Source organism: Cervus canadensis, chromosome 2 (assembly GCF_019320065.1).
Source record: "Cervus canadensis isolate Bull #8, Minnesota chromosome 2, ASM1932006v1, whole genome shotgun sequence".
Lineage (NCBI taxonomy): Eukaryota > Metazoa > Chordata > Mammalia > Artiodactyla > Cervidae > Cervus > Cervus canadensis.
Window position 1 is genome coordinate 74,475,586 of NC_057387.1, and position 21,835 is coordinate 74,497,420.

A 21,835-nucleotide genomic window follows, 5' to 3' on the forward strand; every position below is an offset into this window, starting at 1 on the left:
GAACTGTTAGTTGGTATTTTCCAAAAGCATAGGAAAAATGGTCCAGCATTTATTAACTATCTCATTCATGGGAAATGCTGCTGGGAGATCACATCTCTCTAGAGAAGATGCCAAGAAGCTAAGAATATATTAGCTCCTAGTACAAGAGCCTTCATCTGCTCTTCACAGTTATTTTTAGAAAACAATTGCAGCATTGATCAAGCACTATAGAGAAAACACTGTAAATGCTGGAACTTAGAATGCAGCTAGAGAAATTTAGTAGATGAGAATTGGAAAAGAAGTACAAATTGCAGAAAAATACCAATTTGATTAATATAAATAAGGCATATCTGTATTTGGGGTATCTAAATAGAGTCTTTAAGACAATTTGATAACAAAATATAATGAAGCTTGTGAGTTTTAATATCTTTTTAGACTATGGTTTATTAGATTAATATTTCTTTTTGAAGCACTGGCAATGAAAAGGATTTTTCCCTAAAGAAAGCAATCTCCTTGGTTTTCTTTCCATGAGTTTTTATGTGTTGCACCATAAAATAAGACATTAAAATGTGTTTTTAAAAATCTTTGTTAGTAAATATGTAAACTTCATATTTTTTTAATTGTTTCAGAAGTAAGTCTGGATAATGTTTGTTATTTTTTCCTCCTTTGAAAAATACTAGCAGGAAAACGTCAAAAACAAATGTGATCCCACTTTGAAAAGCACAAAAACTGCAATATAAAATAAGCATAATTTTCCATAGCTAGAATGAGCTGTTTCAGGTTTATAGAGTTCATAAAATCATGACCATATGCAGCTTTCAGCTTAAAGAGTTTCTGATTTACTTGACATGTATGGGCAGAGCACAGCGGTCAATCCAACCTCACCAAAGCTTGAAATAAAAAGCCACTCACCACCGGTGATGGGGAAAGTGCAATGTTGCCTATTGATGCCTTCAGTTCATCTACAGTTGCAGCGTTCTTAAGAATGTCTTTAGCTTGCAATGGCTTAATCTTGATATTAAACTTCTTGTGTGATTCTTCTTCCTCTTCCGATTCACTCGAAGAATAAAAGTGCTTTCCTTTGGTAGGTAAAACACAGTTAAAGATGCATAACTCTGTCTTTTCTACTCAGAGGCAATGATGAGTACAAGATAAGAGTGATTGCACAAAGACGCAGCAGAAGCACACTTGGGTGGCAGAAAATCAAAGCAAAACAAAAATCAAAGTGTAAAGCAGGAAAGAGTCAGAATTTATCCACCTTTCCTTGGAACATGATTAAGGAGGACAAATTTCAAGGAGCAATGGTTCCAAAGTCCATTATGTGTGTCACACTCAGCACTCACAGTTATAGGCCCATGGGGATTTCCTCTTACCACAGGAGACACAAGGCCACTCTGTGAAGGATTTGTGATGACTTTTTGTGCTTCAGAGTGTGACCTGCTCTGACCAGAGATGGTTTGTGGGGAAAGCACAAGTCAGAGCTATCTCCCAGCCACCATAAGTAGTGTTATCATATCAGATTTTAGAAGACAACCCAGCACCCACAATTTGCACAATTGTTTTTCAGCGCAATTTTTCTTTCTCCTCTCTCTCTTTCCTATGAATAGATTAAGGCAAAATGCCTGCCTGTTAGTGATCAGCCTGTTCTCTGTGCTGTTTATTCATCTCCAATACTAGTGACAACAGGACTTGAGAAGCTTGAGTTTCGGCACTTCTGCAAATCCTAAATTTATCATCCTACTTTCTGAAAGCAAATGGAAATTAAGTTTAAAATATAAAGAAAGGATATAGCCGGGTTCCTCAGGTCTGATGCTGTAACCTTCTTCATCCAGCTCTGGGGAATTCTATAAAATACAAGTGCACATTAAACAATCATTGTCCTGACAATGGTAAAGAAATTACTCACATTCCTTCAAGAATCATCTAGTTAAGGCTATAGACATGCCTCTTGTTTTGAATGCTATACGTTTATAAATTTACTCAAGGATATTTAGAGAGTCTTCCTATTGGGAAAATAAACTAGAAGTCAATTGTCAGTGAAAGAAAATGCTCAAAGAGAATCATGCATTTCCTATAAGCCAAGGATTATGTTAAGCAACATGGTGGGGATACAACATGCAAATTATCTTTTGTCTGTATTCTGGTAGTCAGAAGTTCAAAGAAAAGGCAAAACACAAAATATTACTGATAAGAGTCTGAAAGGAAAGGAAATTTGTGAGATCTGGAAGAATCAGGGAGTCTCTGTGTGCCTTTTGGGTCAGACGGAGAGGAGAGGCGAGTCCGTGGTGAGGAAGAGATTGTACCAAGACACCAAGGTAGGATTGGACAGTATGATTCTCACGGTGAAAGGGAGAGGGAGATGAAGATGACAGGACTGGAGAGGAAGCTGTATGGGGAGGGAAGACCGTGGAAAAGAAGACGGGTGGGGGCGGGCAACATTCTAGGGGAAAAGTCTGGACTTGACATGGCTACTGTAGCTTCTCAATTAGGGTGGGACATGCTGAAAGCTTCCCTGGTGGCTCAGATGGTAAAGAATCTGTTGGCAATGTGGGAGACCTGGGTTTGATTCCCGGGATTAGAAGATCCCCTGGAGGAGGGCATGGCAACCCACTTCAGTATTCTTGCCTGGAGAATCCCCATGGACAAGGAGTCTGGCAGGCTACAGTCCATGGGGTTGCAGAGTCGGACACGACCGAGTGACTAAGCACAGCACTTGCTGAAAGCAGAATCATGAGGTGTTGAAAATATGCTGAGGATAGACTGGGGACAGAAGAAACTGGAGAAAGGAAAACTAACTCATGATACTTGCAACAATTCAGGTGAGATGTGCTAAGGAGGACCAAGTTGTTAGTTTTGGGAAGGGATGAATTGAGGACATTTGGAAGGACAGATTGTGAGTTCTCAGTCACAGATTGGTCATAGGAGAAAAAGGAGAGGAAATGTTCAAGAAGATTCCAAGATTTCTTCCATCACATCCTGGGAGTACTCCTGGCTGAACTCATTCTAACAGGAGGCAACTAAGATTTTTAGGAAAAAGATAAGAAAGATAAAAGTCTGCATGATTGGGATTAGTGTTGTCATATCTTAGTTCCTGTTATATGGTCAGTACTATGACCTACATTTTGTTTCACTGACTATTCATAGCAATCGTGTGTGTGTGTGTGTGTGTGTGTTAGTTGTTCAGTTATGTCCGACTCTTTGTGACTCCATGGGCTGTAGCCCGCCAGGCTCCTCTGTCCATGGAATTCTCCAGGCAAGAATATTGGAGTGAGTAGCCATTTCTTCCTCCAGGAGATCTTCCCGACCCAGAGATCGAACCTGGGTCTCCTTCACTGTAGGTGGATTCTTTACCGTCTGAGCCACCGGGGAAGCCTCATAGCAATCATACATGGAAAGAGTCATCCCATCCACCATGGAGGAAACTAAGAGAAATCAGATGCCATTTCTCTAGGAAATACATCTAGCAAATGACAGACCTGGGTCTTGACCCCAGGTGTTTTGAGACTAAACTTGGTGCTTGAGAGGGGAAGAGGGGGCAGAGTTCAAAGGTGGCCTCCTGAAGTTGAGGTTATAGGACTGGAAGAAAGAGAACAGAGCTGGAGAGAGAGAGATCTTGGAGTCACTGAAGCAACATATAAGCCATGACCACAGAGAGAAAAGAGGGCCTGAGTGCCATGGAAAAGTTGCCATTTATTGAGCATTTATTATCTCCCTTTTGTACTTTCAGTACTCAAAGTTAGTTGTTTTTTTTTTTAAGTGCAAGAGTATTAAGGTTACTTTCCTGCTAAAAACCTGTCCCTGCCTTTTTACTGCATTTAGAATGATAACCTAGCACCATTAAATAACCCACAAGGCCCTGCCTGATTCTCTCAGGGCCTTCTTCCCACTGTTGACATATGAGATTTGATCACTGCAAGCTTCTTCCTACTTCTGGATCCTCATAAAAATCCTCCTTTTTGCCTGAAAGTCTCTTCCCTCAAATATGAAGTCAGTTAAACCTTACTTAAATTTTAGAGCTTTGCTTAAAGGCCACATCCATCCCTGCCAAAAACACAATGATACAGTCTCTTTAGAATAAAATCTTTCTTATTACTTAAAGAAAGTGGAGTCTAGTGTATTAATATAATTATAACCATAATTCCTATGACCTGAATAACTTTTAGGACCAAGCAAATTTGAGGGAAATTCTGCTTTCTTTAAACACTCACAAGTTGTTAAAGATAGCACTAAGGTTTAGGGTTGGATGGAGAATCAGAAATACTTGATGAATAATCAACTATTTCTTGATTATTCATCAATAATCAAATACTGATGAATCATCAATAATAATTTTGTATTTTAATTATCATGCTTCTTTTTTGCTTAGAGTATCCCATTCCTGTGCATTAAAGATGTCTATAAAATATAACAAAATTTTTGTTATAACAAAAATTCTACAAAATCCTACAAAATACAACAAAATTATTTTTAGGTGAAAAAGTGCTAATTTTGAGAAAAAGATTACCTGTCCTTAACATATTTAGTAACTTCCCTTATAATATTATTTATGAACAATTTGGATGTGGGGTAAAATGCTGTGCTATGCTTAGTCGCTCAGTCATGTCTGACTCTTCGCAACTCCATGGACTATAGCCTACCAGGCTTCTCTGTCCATGGGGAGTCTCCAGGCAAGAATACTGGAGTGGGTTGCCATGCCCCCCTCCAGGGGATCTTCCCAACTCAGGGATCAAACTCAAGTTTCCCTAATTGTAGGTGGATTCTTTACCATCTGAGCCAACAGGAAAGCCCAAGAGTACTGGAGTGTGTAGCCTATCCCTTTTCCAGGGGTTCTTCTCAACCCAGGAATTGAACTGGGGTCTCCTGCATTGCAGGTGGATTCTTCACCAGCTGAGCTACCAGAGAAGCCCATGGGGCAACACAGGGGCTGTCACAGATCTAGGGAATTGAACTGCAGAAAATATAAAAAAGATTTCAACACTGGGAAACAGGTATAAGGGATGACCAGGTAATGAGGTTGACAGAATGACATGTTCTGGAGTGTATGGGTGGCATGAATAATTGAATTTTCTTGACAGTCAGTTTTTCTTTCTATAAAATGCAGGTAATGTAGTATTCACCTTCAAAGGTGGTAAAACACAGTGGCAGATTTTATTTTCTTGGGCTCCAAAATCACTGCAGAAGGTTACTGCAGCTTTGAAATTAAAAGATGCTCGCTCCTTGGAAGAAAAGCTCTGACAAACCTAGACAGTGTATTAAAAAGCAAAGACATCACTTTGCAGACAAAGGTCTGTATAGTCAAAGCTATGTTTTTTTCAGTAGTCATGTGTGGAAGGGAGAGTTAGACCATAAAGAAAGCTGAGCACCGAAGAAATGATTCTTTTAAACTGTGATGCTGGAGAACACTCTTGAGAGTCCCTTGGACAGCAAGAACAAACCAGTCAATATTAAAGGAAATCAACCCTGAACTGGAAAGACTAATGTTGAAGCTTCCAATACTTTGACCACCTGATTTGAAGAGCTGACTCACTGGAAAAGACCCTGATGCTGGGAAAGACTGAGGGCAGGAGGAGAAGGGGTCGGCAGAGGATGAGATGGTTTGATGGTATCACTGACTCAATGGACATGAGTTTGAGCATGCTCCGGGAGATAGTGACGCAAAGGGAAACCTGGCATGCTGCAGTCCACAGGGTCACAAAGAGATGGACATGACTTAACAACTGAACAACAAAAAGGTGGTAAGAATTTAGTAGCATGTCATAATATGAATGTTGGTATTTAAAAAAGTGAAATTCTTAACAAATGTGCAAATGCATTAACATCAAGTTTAATTTTTATGAAAGAGGAGGTTGGGTCAGACAGTCACCTAAGTTGTAAGTACAAAGGCATTTTGTAGGAATTATGAATTTAGGCACTTGGTATGCAATAAAAGTGATTTTTGATGTGAATATGGCCTATATGTTTTCTATGGTTAGAAATATAAGAGCAATTTTGTCCATCCTGTTGTGGCTGGTGAAGTGTGTGGTGATGAGGTTAACTGGCTACTGGGGGAATTACAAGGAGAGTTTAGGTCTCCACTGGGATTCACCCTTAATCCTTGGGAAGAAACAACTCTTTGTCATTTGACTTGGGAAAAATCTGTACCATGAGGCTAGAATAATTTTCATATGCTATGGTAGGAATATTTGTATTGCTCCCAAATTTATATGTTGAAATCCAAACCCCAAGGTAATGGTATTAGGAATTGAGGCCTTTGGGGGTGATTAGGTCACAAGGGAGGAGACTGCATGATTGGGATTAATGCCCTTATAAAAGAGACCACAGTGAGGTTACAGTTAGAAGGTGCCTTCTATGAACCAGGAAGTGGGCACTCAACCAGACACCGAATCTGCTGGTATCATGATCCTGGACTTCCCAGGCTCCAAAACTGTTAGATATAAATGTTTGTGTTTACAAGCCATTCAGTTTTTGGCAAATTTGTTATAGCCACCTGAACAGACTAGGACATTGCAAAATCAAGGCCTAGACATGAACTGACTTGACTCAATACTCAAAGCTGCTTATCAATATAATTAGGACTGAAAGAGTTAATATTTTAAAAAGTGTTTTTTGAACATGCATGCCAGGCTAGGCAGGCTACTGAAATATTCTGCAAATAGTTAGCTCATTGAATCCTCTCAATAATGCTATAAAGTAACTACTGACTTCATTTATGGTGGCCAGCAAATAACCAAAGCCACACGTAGCTATTCCATGGAGGGGTCAGGTCTCAAACTCAGGTCTAACAGACTCTAGTGCTCTTAGCCTCTATACCAGGCTAATTGTGCCAGCACTTCCTAAATGAGATGTTTCACTCATTTCTATGCTCTATTTTAAATATAAGCATGCCTTGACTCTTTTTCACACTGAAATATTTATAAAAACAATCTGATACTCACATATCTTTCCCAATCAATTTCTGCATAAAATCCATTTGGTGCTCCATTGCTTTTCTTCTGTAATAAATTTGAAAATACATTTAGAAAAGAAACATTTGAATTAATATAAAAGAAACAAAAGAAAACTTGTCTTATCTGCATTTAGCAAGAGCTATCAAAATCTAGCACTGGAAAGACACTTTAGAGCAGCCTATTAAGCAACCACATTGGTGTAAGTGAATGGTAAATTGAATTGCCATGACACTGCATAAAGAATTTACACACTTACTTCACAAAAGACTGTAGGATACGCATAGGGATTATTAACAACTAGCTACTCAAATGTTATATAATTACTAAAGAATCAGCAGCCCCTATGTATTATTTAATCCTCTATACCTCAGGGGATATAATCAGATGTATTCAATATGTACGTATTTAAATGGAAATATTTTGACCCACGTTATTCTCATACACAGTTATTTCCAACATATCCAGAAAATATTCATCCAAGTCATTAATTCATCTTCTTTCAGCTTTTCTAACACTGACTCAAGTTTTCCTAAACACCCTTGATAAAATATAAAGGGAATCAGATTCAAATTAGTTAACTCAGCCTCTAAGTATTAAAAAATAATGTTGATGTTCTTTTCAAGTGACTTTTCTTATGAAATTACTAAAACACAATTTGAGGATTAATTGTGGATTTCTATCATCCATGCATGCTAGGCCTCCATGAGCACACATCATTATGAGAGGACTGGGTATCAGCATTATTCTCTCCGAATTATCTTAAAGTTCTATTTTCAGCCCTGGTACTGCCATGACATGTACGGCCAAGAGAACTTGAGCAAGGATGTGGTATCATTCAAACTGAAATTTCTAGGATTCTCTATTTCTCATGAGCAAAGGATAAAAACACAGATGAGGTTGGTAATGGAGAGTCCATTCAACAACATTCCTGTTGTTAGCACATAGAGCGACGATATGTCACTGAGCACTCATGGATCTCACAACAACACACATCGGATGCTGACGAATGAGGCTTGAGGACAGGACACCTAATTTTGCAATCACAAATGAAGGCTGGTTGAACTACAATGTTAACAGCTGACACCATTTGACAAGTAGGTTGGAGAAGAAACCTTTTCATCTATGCATGCAGGATCACTAAAAATCCAAACCGGAGGTAACCTAGTAACATCATCATTGATTGATACTGCATGTTGATTGGGCACTCTAAGAACTAGCAGTGGTTGAGTGAGGGGAAACAGTGTGCAAGGAATAGATAATGTGTCCGTTATTTTCCTGTTTCTTCCCATATACCAACACCGCACTAGAACTTACAAATGCACAAATTCTGTCCTGCCTCCACCAACCAACACACTGGGACAAAGGGCTCATGCCCCATATCCCTCTTCTTTGTCTTGCTCCTGACAAAGATTATATGCTTAATCAGACTACATCATTTTAAGCTTCTCACAGAATTGCCTTCATTGAATTAGTGCTTCAATGATATTCTTTGCTATTTAAACAAAGGTTGTTTTAAAAACTTGCCACATCAATGTTGCACCTGTATAACCTATGAAGATACTTTTGAGGACATGTCATCTCATAATAAAAAATCTCTCTTGTGGTGAATGGCATGGTTCTTCCTTTTTGTCATACTTGTTTTTTTTTTAAATTTCTACTTTACCAATGTTTGCATATGTCTTCCTTGCAAAATTTTATGTAATTTAGAGTAATGGGAAATCAAATGAACTAAGCTGATCTCAAAAAACTAAACTTATGAATTCTGTGATCAGTATAGTACTATTAATAGATCTTTTAGTCCTTAATTCTTTATTACAAAGAATTGCTATCTAAAAACCAAAGAGATTAGATAAATTACTGAGTTCAAAATTTTTGAAGTTCTACAGATGTTTGCTTCCATGATAATCTCATCTCTGTAACCAAAGCCCTTCAAGATCAAGATAGTTGATAGGTTCAGCTAAACAAAGACAAAATGGGCTGATTCATATCAATGTATGACAAAACCCACTGAAATGTTGTGAAGTAATTAGCCTCCAACTAATTTAAAAAAAAAAAAAGACAAAATGAGTGCGTGTATTTCTTTACTGGCAATATTAGAAATACAAAAGTTCCTCAGTTTTTTTGAATTTTCTAGATCTGGGCTGAGAGAAAGTTTCTCAGTTTCCATGGAAACCAATGGAAGACTGTGATAAAGAGAAAGCAAAGTCTATAAAAAGAAATTTATTTTAAAATAAGAACACTTTAAACATAAATACTAAACACAAACAACAAATCATAATAGTACATTCTTTTGGGTTGATATTAAAAACACACATACACACACATATATACACACAGTTCTATTAGAGAAATTAGCAATTTAGCATCATTCACACTAGTGAATTGTTACAAATATATTTGATTTTGCAAGTGGAAATTATCAAGTTAGAGCTAATGTAGAACCTGGTTGAAATTCTTCTGGTAAAACTCTAAGGAAGAAATTCTCCCCGTTTAACAATTTAAGCAGCTCATAGTGGTGATATGGAGGTAATGGCTCTATTGATTTTCAATTGGAAAACTGTGTAAAACCATGGAAGAATGTAATTTAAGTGGGGAAATATGTAAAAATTAGGCTTAATATTTAGAGCAATGTTGGCTATTCACCAACATATTCAATATAAACAGTGATTTTTCTCTTGGAGTATAAGGTATGTATTTTTAAAATTCTTTTCTATATTTTCTAAAATCCACAATTCTCATGAATCACTTCTAAAACTTGAATATATGACTGTTATTTAAAGATAATCAAGGCTGATAGCAATATTGATCATGTTTTAATAGGTATTTTACTTTGGTCAAGCTTATTATCTCCTCTCAGATAATATGATTGGTTAGATCAATAAGTGTAGTAAAATTGCATTCAATTATACATTCATCAAAGTTCTTAACTTTAACTGTGGATGTTCCTCTTTTCCAGGATCATGGCCACATTGTGCTCTTTGGTGAGAAGTATTAAAGACATGTGAAATGCTGCCTAAATATTATCTTTTTGCCATTGAGATAGACTTGTCTCACTTTGTAAATAACTCTATAGAATAGCACTGTCCAATAGAACTATCTGTGAAGAAGTAAATGTTCTGTATGTGTGTTGTCCGATATGGTGGCATCTAGCCACAAGTAGCTATGGAGTGCTTAAAACGTGGCGAATGTCACTGAAGAATTTTATTTTATTTTTAAAAATTAAAAAAATAAGTATTTATTTAACTGAAGTATAGGTGCTTTATAATGTTTCAGGTATACAGCAAAGTGATTCAATTATATATATATATATATATATACACACACACTTTTTCCCATTATAGGTTATTACAAGATATTGAATATAGTTCCCTGTGCTATAAAGTAGGTCCTTGTTGTTTATTCTACACATAGTGAAGTTGCTCAGTCGTGTCCAACTCTTTGCGACCCCATGAACTGTATGCCCACCAGGCTCCTCAGTCCATGGAATTTTCCAGGCAAGAATACTGGAGTGGACTGCCATTTCCCTTCTCCAGGGGATCTTCCTGACCCAGGGATTGAACCCGGGTCTCCTGCATTGCAGGCAGACACTTTACATATAGTAGTGTATATCTATTAATCTCAAATTCCTAATTTATACCTTCTCCCCTTGACTTTTTCCTTGATAAACATGCTTGTTTTCTATGTCTGTGAGTCTATTTTTGTTTTATAAATGGGTTCATTTGTATTTTTTTTGTTTTAGATTTCACATATAAGTGATATCATATAATATGATGTTCATCTTTGCCTTACTTCCCTCAGTATGATCATCTCTAGATCTATCCATGTTGATGCAAATGGCACTATTTTATCACTTTTTATGATTAATATTCCATTGCATATATGCACTATATATTTATCCATTCATCTGTTGATGGCCATTAAGTGAGGACTGAACTTTAAATAGCCACATGTGGCCACTATTTTGAACAACAGAGCTATCATTTTTGTACAGTCTGGGCCACCAGGATCAGCACCCCAAGTCCACTGGCAGGTACCTTAGGTCCCTCAGGCCCAAGTCCTGCTGAATTCCTGATGTTACTTAGATAGTGCTTACCCTAACAAATGACTACTCAATTTGCATAATGCTGTTTATATTATAGCTAAAGTTTTCTTATAGATAGCAGATTTTTAAAAAAATCTGAATTGCTGTCCTTCGTCTAAGACATAGTCATGTCTCTTATGCCTGATCACTTTTTTAAAAGTATATTCAGACATCAACATATACAATCTATATAGTTGATTTAAAAATTGGCCCCAGTATTGGGAAATACTATCTAAGAAAGAGTCTTAAATGCTTTGGTGTTTTCAAATTTCAAATTGGGATTTTACTCACTGTTTCTACAACCCCTTGGAAATTTTAAACTAAAATCTGTTTCCTTACCGAAACTTTTTTTCCTCCTTCACGCGCGCACTCTGCTTTGTTATTGTAGGGTGGTTCATGTGGGCTGGGCTGCTGGAATTGATTGTTTTCATGTAGAAAAAAGTTGTTAAAGGATCTGTTTGTTCTTCAAGACACATATAAAGAATCACATGGAGTCAGCAAACATACCATAGAGGAAACAACATCTAGGCCAAATTGGAGGGCCTACCAATCTTGGCAGGGTTCTCGGAGCAAAGAGTGGACTTTGGGGCCCATAATGAGGCTCTATTCAGCAGGCCAGTGTGGCTAGGCCAGGAGAAGAAGGGAGAAGGGGAAAGAGGTGTCCCAGGCACCAAGGCTGATGTGAATCCAGTCCTCATTCAGCCAGCACTTAATTTACAGGTAGAGACAAACACTGGGACACACCAGAGACTGAATAAAAATAGTTGTGTTTCTAATGGCAGTCTGAAAAGGCTAGCTGCACTGTGTATTTCCCTGGATCATAGCCTTATGGGGAGACAGCAAGACCCAGAGACACAGCTGCCAGCTCCAAACCTGGACCCTTTCCTGCACACGTGTTCAGGATGAGCTGAGGTCTCCTCGGAGCAATGACTATGACATCCAGTCCCCCAGTCTAGGTGTGGATGGAAACCTGAACTGCTTAGGAAAAACTCAGAGTGTGTCCTGCACAAGGCAGAGTTTGTCTCTGGGTTAGACAGCACTGCCACACAGATGCCTAAAGCCTCAAACTTCGAGACAGACAGCTTGGCCAGGAGTGGGCATATTTGACCAGTGGCGGGCAAGGCAAGCCCATCTTGCTACATGCAGCCCAGCTACAGAGCCTCTGCAGACAAAACCTCAAAAGCCTTGTCACCAAAGATGGGCTTCACTGGATTTGCAGAAACTGAATTTAAACAGTTAAACCTGTTGCGTAACTCCTGTGTTGACAAAGTCATATATAAGCATGAAGTGGGTACACCACCTGTAGTTTGTAGAACCACATTAGTGAAACCATAAGTTTCAACTTCAGATATTCAAAAAGAAATCACTTTAAAGCTTACTCAGCCATGTAAAAGTGGACTGGCTCCACTGACATAAGGTCTTAAAGAAATCAGTCTGAGTCTGAAGGGAAATCAGGTTGAGATTTCCAGGGACTGAATGCAAATAGAGATGTTGGACTTCTATAGCAACTAGTCTGAGAAGGCGTGCTCAAAATTTGGTGCCCATAGTACGTAGAGAAGACTAGAAGCACATTTCCAAGTGGTAAAATAAGCAGCTGGCTAACAATGTCCAATTACCTAGGAAGCTGTACACCCTGTTTCCGAGAACATAAATTTATTTTGAATGCAGCCTATTTTCCAAAGAGGTGTGCATTATTTCCTGAGAAATCAAAATTAAATAACTCCTCTTTTCTAATATCATGACCAATGTGATACATTCGTGGCATTTCCAATTAAGGAACAAAGAGGGCGCATCTGCTGGTAAATAACTTGACGTGACTGGGCATGGCGGCAATGACGGAGGGCTTGGGGAACTCAGGGATGAAGCCCTGTCTTAGGGTGGGTGCGTCTGCAGAATCACAGCTGGGCTTACGGACACAGCACATACGCAGAGTCACCTGTTGCACACCAGTACTGTGCCAGGTACCAGGTGCATGTTCGACTCAAGATGTAAACAGGGGGGCCCTAGAAGAGCAGAGAACTGAGACAGCAGTGGGGCTTCAGAGACGATGACCGGAGGGCTGGGAGGAGCTTTAGAGAAAGAAAAAAATGGACAGGACTGACGGTGCCAGAGGGAGAAAAGCAAGAGACAGCAAACCAGCCTGGGAGCAGCAGGGAGGGGAAGCAGAGACGAGCTAACAGAGTCTTGCAGGGGTGAGGATGAAGGGGACAAGAGAACTCAGGGAGGGGGCTAAGACAGAAGCAAAGAGAAGACACAGAAGCAGAGTACCTGAGACAGAGTTAACGAGAGGGCTCTGAGCCAGAAGCAAGAGGTGAGGAGAAGCTGAGTCTTCTGGGTCTTTTTTTTCCCCTGCTGAATAGAGCCTTGATTATAGTGTTACCCAATGTCTGATAAATTTCAGTCTACTTCTTTAACATTTCATGGAGAGAACTACATGAATGCAAAAGGCACCCCGAAGCTAAGAACCTTGAGTTAAATGTGGGAGAAAAACTCCTACCATAGCTGCAGTTAACACCCCAATTTAGGTCTAATATTATAAAGGGTGACTTTTCAAAAAAAAAATTATCTATCAGGTTTATTTTCGTTCCCACTCCAGCCCAATGAGCCTAATGTGAGTCCCTTTTTTCCCTCCTTCAGTAACAGCTGTTCTTTTGAACCTTCTGAATAGGCATCTGATTCAGCTTCGAAGGAAGTCATTTTAGAAGTTGGTGCAGCCTGTCATCAGGACAACTTGGATAAATCCAAGCTCATGCACCACCGACTTCTCTAAAAAAGCAAGAAATCTGGTGACCAGCAAGGAACCAGAGTTCCTGTTAACTCTTGAACCAGTGAACATATTTTCCTCCTCCAGGCTATAAATTCAGGCATAAGTGGTTTCAAGACCATTCCCTACTTATGAATTTAATACAGAAAATGTATCTGCAGCTCAACTGCAAAAAGGGAAAGGCTTCTTTCAATTTTATTGGATCTCAGCTCCATTATGACTTTGTGGCCTCTGTTGGAGAAAAGCATTCTCATATAATGAGCTCTTATATCATTAAATTGGAAATGAAATAACAGTTGATGGTAGCAGCCCCTGCAGGAACTGTCTGACTTTTGACCCATCATATTGATGACTGGTTGCCTTGCCTGCTCTGGAGCAAGGTTTTAGGTGAATGCAATAAATAAGTTTAACTTGACCAAGACTGTAATTATGTCCCGTGCAATTACTACAAAAAATTACAACAGTAAGAGGTCTGAAAAGTCCTTTAAGCTCATTTTTTCCCCCTGCAGGAAAAAAAAATGAAATGGGGCTTTAAGAAATTTAAACTAGCATAGGTTGAAATGCAAACCTACTAAAAATGGTCATTTAAATACTTACAATTCCATCTCTATCTGGTGAACCTCTGTAACAAAAAGAAATTAGTAGCTATTAGGAAAATGAATCATTCTTGCTACACAGACTCAAGTACAACAATAAGAGTCATTAACCACCTCTCACCAGTTCCCACCCCAGTAAACCTGGCTAATGTAAGCTAATCAAAACAAATTGGTTGAATGATATTTCAGTGTGGGGTGTGTGTACATGTATGTGGGAGGGAGAGATTCATTAAAAATTGAAATCCTAAAGGCACAAGTTGTTGGTGCAGTGTCTTGCCCACTTTTGAGAAGAGAATTCAGTAAGAGCTGTCCCATTTAATCGGCTTCCATTTAAAACTGCCACCAGGAATGCCAATCGATTTGTTCTCTCATCTTCTCCCCATAAGTGGTCTTGAATTTCCCCTTATAAGAAGGAACTTCTATGGTATTTTTCAAGTCACTTTGAGAATCTGTATTTTCCTCCATCTTTCTATATTTACTGCTCCTTTGATTACATGAGAGCAGGAAATAAAGGGCAATTTTACTAAATGGTTCACTTTGATGACTAAAGCCCAGGGTATTTAATCCACAGTGATGCTAGGCTACAGTGTTTAAGAATAAGGTCTTTAGAGAAGGATGAATCTAGGTGTTCCGACTCCATTATTTACTAATTCTCTAATCTTGGACAAATTACTTAACCTCTCTAAGTCAGTTTAAGCATGAAAAGTATATAAAGAACCTATAATGATTCCCAACACATACTAAGTCTTCAAAAATGTTTGTTAAAGGTTTTTTTCCTCTTCCTTGATGGCTCTACCCTAGGAACAAACACAAAACTGCCCACTTGCAGCCACGTTAGGCTTTATAGCAATAGAGGAAGGGTATTACTGTTACTCTGGAAAATTGAACCGGAGGAACAGAAGAAAGGGAGAAATAAAAGGGTAGTCATTGTAACTTTATAACCTCTTATATTAATTCTAATATTAATATTTTAATTAATATTAATTCTAATATTAATATTTTAATTAATATTAATTCTAATATTAATTAATATTAGGAGATAGAAAAATATTATTATATTAACATGGAGACCATAATCATGCTCAGGTGAGGACCTGCACTGTTTGGAAGGAAACCTTAGTAAGTGCTTGGGTGGAGTGAAAATGAAAGTGAAAGTCCCTTAGTCATGTCCAACTCTTTGCGACCCCATGAACTGTACAGTTCATGGAATTCTCCAGGCCAGAATACTGGAGTGGGTAGTTGCTCCCTTCTCCAGGGGATCTTCCCAACCGAGGGATCGAACCCATGTCTCCCACATTGCAGGTAGATTCTTTACCAGCAGAGCCACCAGGAGTGGTTAGGAGGTGGGACCAAGTAAAATATTCTTTATTTACTGGGACATCTTCTTAGCTCCAAGGTTTGATTCCTTTCCCTGCCAACACCCCCTTCAAAATTAGCAGAACATTCTACTTGGATTACAAATTATTTGAAGGGAGTGCATTATTTTTCATAATCATTTCCACGTGGATGCAAGCATGAATCAGTGATACAGGGGCTAGAAGTAGAGAGGACCCTGATTTTGAAAGACCATGGGAGTTGACAGAAGCCTGAGGGTGTTTGGACATTTGCTGGCTATGAGAATTACTAACAGTTGGTTCAAAGAAATTTCATCTAAGAAAGAAGGATAGGAAGAATTATATATAATTCATTGAACAAATATTGAGGGACTTATAATGGGCCAGGCACTAGACTAAACTCAGGAGATAAAATGATGAAGAAGACATGCTTTTTGAGACAAGCAAGTAAATCCAGTGGGTTATTATGACCACAATAAACCCAGGTGGCAGCACAGAGAAAAGTACCAACTCACACTCATCAAAGCCAATTTTCCTTATCAGATTTATATACTGAAAAACAAACAAACATTTCTTACTAGGATTTCAGCCTCTGCTAAGGGATCAGGAGAGAGGAGATTTTGCTAACTTTTGCGTAGGACAGATCCAGAGGCACTTTAGGGGCAGGTGATAGATGCAAGGGGATCTTAAATGGGAGGCTACTTGGTTTCATGAGTATTACCGCCATAGGGACGGCATTTCAAACATTTTCATCAGAATAAATGTAATTGTAGATAGCAGTGTTGATGTCTATTTGAATCCTTTGCCTTATCCATTGATGGATTTGAGGCTGGTTCTTCCCAGTAGGGTGGTAGTAAGCATGGTGGTGGAGAGCACCAGCTACAGCACCAGACTGCAGGGTTCAATCAACTCAGATTTCCTAGCTGCAGAACTTCGGACAAGAACTTCACCCCTTTGCGTTTCAGTTTCCTCATCTACATAACAGCTGTGATAACAGTATATATCTCACAGGGTAAAGGATTCAGTGAGTTAATATAAATGAAGAGCCTGGAATGGTGCTTAGAACATTGTAAATACTCATAAAATGTTATCTAGATTAAAGTTATTATATCAATATAAGCTGACCTAGGATGAGGAGTAGAGAGAGATTTTAGCAGCCTCAGACAATTGGGCATGTCCTCAATTTATTTCCTAACCCCCTCTTATTAACTTTTATGTTTTTAAATAAATACAGCAAACCCACCATATTTACTGATTTCCATTTTAAAACTGATCATCTTCCAGGCACCTTTTGCCTCTGTTTTTAAACATGACAGTTACCTCTTGCCACTACTCCCTTTTCTCTATTACCCCCCTTTTGGTCTTGATTATAATTTTATCCATCTATTCTGTTTTTTGTTTTTTTTTTTTTCCTGGGTGATAAAAGAATAGTCACTTGATTCTGGACTAGAAAGCTGGATCCATGTTTTATTTTCTGGGTAGCCTTCAGCAATTAATTCATTTTGGCATTGATTTCTCATCTCTAAAATTGAGATATTACTTCTAACCTTATTGAATTACTGTGAGGATTGAAAAGGATATCAGTGCATTACAAAATACCTTGCACAGAGCCTGCCATTTAGCACAGGCTCTCTCCTTTCCTCTTTCTATCAGCCATTGTAATGATGATCAAATCAGGAAGCTCTGGTTCTAACCCCACTCTATCTAAGGACACCCAATCAGCTGAATTTGGAGCTGGCAGCTACCATAGCAGGTTGCTTGGCAACCCTCATGGAGTTGCAACAGCCCTGAAAACAGTTTGCATCAGCAAGGTTTCAGTGATGGCAGACTATCATAAGCATTCCCTAAATTTGAAGGGATAGCACATTGCCAGAATACTTCCCCAGCCTTCTGCAAGAATGATATATGACCCAATCAGAGATCAGGGTGTTCCTGAAAGGCAGAGGCTTACATTAAATGGCTTGTCCTTTGACCATCACCGCTGATGATAGCTAATTTGCTACACCTAAGTAAACTGGGACACTTTACAGATTACAAGAAGTGAAGGAGAGATGCTTGGAATTTTATAAGCAAATGTCTCATTAGAGTACTTCAGAGAGATGTCGGCCATCTACCCAAAGCCGTGAGGAGTAACTTTCTCATTTTCATGATTTTAGAAGTGATGATGGAAGAGCGGTGCTTTCGCCAAAGGCAAATAGCTCAGCCTGCCCTGGGGAGGTTGTCTGACCTCTTTTCCCTTTTGAGGGAGCTTTTATCCTTTTTAGTTTTCTTCACACGCCAGAGATTACGTGTAGTCAGTTACAGACACTATCTTCAAAGAAAGCTGGATTTGGTTTCTGCTAACAACGTTCTCCTGAGAAATGTCTAATAGTATCCCACACAGCATGTGGCACATTGTAGGTGACGCGATGTTGCTGACAGACGGACTGCTACAGTGTCTGGCCTTTTAGGGAAATTAGACTCTAACATCAAGGTAGGCCCATTAGAGGAAAGTGTATTCTAAGGCTGTGGAGCTATTGGCAAACCTGAAGCCAGAGCCCAGGTCTCCTGACTCTGATGAATGAAACATCTCCTATTCTGGTTAACTTTTCAAAAATGGCAATTTATTAAGAAATAATGGAAGTTGTATAATGCTCAGAAATTTTTCTAATTTAATCATTTAAAAACATTGGCAAGACTAGATAGAGTAAATGTAGTTTCCATGAAATAACTATTTACCAAAAGAGAAAGGACAAAGAAAAGGTAAGATCAGGAGACTTGACATCTGATATTTAGACAAAACATAGCTTTTTACCCCCTCAGTCCTTTACAGTCTCTGGTTTAAAAGCCTCAAGGCTTCAAGGTTGCACACTGTCTAAGGAAGGAAGCCCAGACACCTCAGCCTGGCACTTCAAGCCCTTCCTATCTAGCCCTGATCTTTTCAGCCTCACCTCCCATCATCACATTTACCAGCAGTTGACAGGTAGACAGACTGCCCTGTTTAGCTTGTCCTGAAGACCTCCTTGGATTTTCTACATCTCTGCTTTGGCTGTTGCTCCCTTTGCATGAAATGCATGTCCTCATCTTCTTGAAGATCAAACTCAAGGCTCCTCCCACTTTGAAACTTCATTGAACATCTCTTTAAATATGAGCTTTTCCACCCTCGAATTTCCCAGGAAATTCCATTTTTAGTTGCTCAAAAGGAACTTGCCACATATTAATTTGTACTAGTAAGAGTAGTGGCTGCTGCCATTCACTGAGAATTTACTAACTACTAGTTACCAGTTCAGTCATCTCAAATGTTAGCTGTTTTAGTTATATGAAAGATACCTCACTTTGCATGAATTAAAAATGATCAGAGGACAAGGCCACAGGGCAATGCTCTGTGATAACATTTATGCAGGATAAACCTACACAGAAGGAAAAGCTAAAGGTGTGTGATCAAGATAACCCTTTTCCTTTTCAACTGTGTCTAAACAACTATTGATTTTCCCACTTTGTAACTTTCTTGCAGGGATTCCAGCCAAACAAGAGGTTTAATGGGCTCATTATTCTTCTCTACAGCAGCCCAAACCAGATCCACATTCCCACACGGGCACCGTCAGCTGATGCTGAGCAGTGGCGTGCTCCTCAAGTACATACGTAGAATCAGTGTCCTTTTCTTTCTTCCGTATTCCAAAGGCCTTCCTTGTACGTTTTTTCAATCCTGTGGGAAAACAACAAAAGGTCAGAAAGTTTATTTTCAAATGTTCCTAGCAACATTCAAGTGAACTATTTTTAAAGTTGCAGCACATTAGTTAAATCTGAATGTTCAAAAAGCCATGAAAGTTTCTTCATGTGTATGCATGTGTGTGTGTGCGCGCGCATATGTGTAAGACTCATTCTCATATTATTCAACAGAGTTTATCAAGGACATTGCACTGTAAGCTCTTAGCACTATAAGCAATGTAAGAATATAAAAATAGGCTTCCCTGGTAGCTCAGTGGTAAAGACTCCACCTGCTAATGCAGGAGATGTGGGTTCGATCCCTGATTCAGGAAGATCCTTCATGCTGCGGTGCAACCAAGCCCGTTTGCCACAACTACTGAGCCTGTGCTCTAGAGCCCTGGAATCTCAACTACTGAAGCCCTCACCTAAAGCCCATACCCCCCAACAAGAGAAGCCACTGCAATGAGAAGCCTGTAAATTGCATTTGGAGAGTAGGCCCGGCTTGCTGCAACTAGAGAAAAGCCCACACAGCAAGGAAGACCCAGTGAAGCCAAAACTAAAGAAAAAATAAAATTATTTCTTTAAAAAGAATATAAATAAATGGAAAGGAGACCAGGACCAGGTACAGAAAAGTTGGCAAACTATTCTTAGATTATTGTTATTCATTCTCCAAATAGGCACTCTGCCAAGAAACCCAATCACAGATTTAGAACAGTCATTTCCAGGTTAGACGTATTCTTGAGAACAGGATAGTTCCAAGACAGAACTCATGTAAACCACACGAGAGAGCCACATTGGCCTGACACATCCTTGTATCCATATTCTCAATTCATCCTTTTCTACTTTCTCAATTTGGTGGCTTTATTGGATTCTCTGAACATACTACAACATCTGTACTCCAACATTTCTTTTTTCCTTGTTTGGTCCTTACCACTGGCTGAAATGCTTTTCCTATCTTGTTGATATTTAGAACTTCCATACATGCTTCCAAGGCCCCATCAACTTCCACCTCCTTTGTGAGGGCCTCCTAATGCTAGTGTAGTCAGAAACCGACTATCCTGTCGGTTTCTCACATTTTGCTCTTATATGTATTGACTTAGCAACTAAACAACAATGATGTATTATAATACAACAAATTACTCCACTTATTAGTTCCTATGTCAGTTTCCCTCATAGACTGTAAGCCTTTCTAGGACAGAGCCCAAGGATATGCTCTCTATATCCTCTGCACCAAACACAGGAACCAGATAATTTTTGTTGATTTAAGATTTAAGATGTCTTATTGGAATAAGAAGGCTCCTTTCTTCCATCCTAGATAAACCAAGCCCAATCTTGTATCTTGCATTCTTGTCCTATCAAGGTTCCGTCTGGGATTCCCATCTCCTCATGTCCTGTAGTTACATGTGTGGCTTGCATTTCTCATGTTGTGTGTGTTCTCAGTCGTGTCCGACTCTTTGATCCCATGGACTGTAGCCGGTCAGACACCTCCCTCCATAGGACTTCCCCGGCAAGAATACAGGAGTGGGCTGCCATTCCCTGCCTCCTCCAGGGAATCTTCCCGACCCAGGGTTCAAACCTGCATCTCCTGCATTGCAGGTGGATTCTTCACCTCTGAGCCATTGGGGAAACCAGTTTCTCATGTTAGTGAGTCTTATTCAGATATATCATTGCCTATATCTTCAAAACCTCAGACTTGTTACTGGTGGTTTGGAAATTTTTCTTCACAAATTAAATCTGGAAAAGTCACTGATGTTCAGAATTTGTTTGGCACTACCAGCTGGATCTGGAGAAGAAAACGGCTCCCCACTCCAGTATTCTTCCCCGAGAATCCCACAGACAGAAGAACCTGGCAGGCACAGTCCGTGGGGTTGCAGAGAGTTGGACACGACTGAGCGACTGCCCCTATCGCCACCAGGTGGACTGGGCGTCCCGGGCGGCTCAGTGGGTAAGGACCCACATGCAATGCAGGAGACAATCCCTGGGTTGGGAAAATCCCCTGGAGGAGGGCCCGGCAACCCACTCCAGTATTCTTGCTGGAGAATCCCCATGGACAGAGGAGCCTGGCGGGCTACAGTCCTTGGGGTTGCAAAGAGTTGAACGTGACTGAAGTGACTGAGCACGCACGCATGCTCCAGGTGGATCACAGGGAAAAACACTGACAAAATCAGAGATTTGATGTCATCTTCTAACATATATGAATCAGCCCAGACCACTTGGATGATCTGAGTCATTCATTATCTGACTCTCAAGATACTACTCAAATATAATCTCCAAATGCCTCTGTTTGTCTAATTTTGCATTTGAACAGTCATTCCATTTAAGAGGTTTAGGTCTTTAAAATGTCAATGTTTGTTTAAAAAAAATCTCCTCCCACATTAAGCTGTTCTGCATTACTCTCCACATGAGGTGTTCACAGAAAACTTACTGACATTTAAACTATCCACCCA

General features: G+C 39.4%; 1 protein-coding gene across 7 annotated transcripts in view; it reads right to left on the reverse strand.

Annotated features, from left to right (window-relative positions):
- Window positions 1-21,835, reverse strand: part of SGIP1 (SH3GL interacting endocytic adaptor 1) — a 228,096-nt gene that overhangs the window by 110,487 nt on the left and 95,774 nt on the right. For 3 of the 7 annotated variants that reach the window (XM_043461046.1, XM_043461044.1, XM_043461043.1), the window contains exons 3-8: window positions 19,323-19,386; window positions 14,369-14,393; window positions 11,347-11,418; window positions 6,915-6,971; window positions 1,769-1,823; window positions 892-1,067 (exon numbers count right to left, since the gene is read on the reverse strand). In XM_043461046.1, coding sequence (XP_043316981.1) covers window positions 892-1,067; window positions 1,769-1,823; window positions 6,915-6,971; window positions 11,347-11,418; window positions 14,369-14,393; window positions 19,323-19,386 — 449 coding nt within the window. Of the gene's footprint in view, window positions 1-891; window positions 1,068-1,768; window positions 1,824-6,914; window positions 6,972-11,346; window positions 11,419-13,275; window positions 13,360-14,368; window positions 14,394-19,322; window positions 19,387-21,835 lie in introns of all 7 variants that reach the window. The other 4 variants (XM_043461048.1, XM_043461047.1, XM_043461045.1 and 1 more) reach the window with 2 other exon arrangements.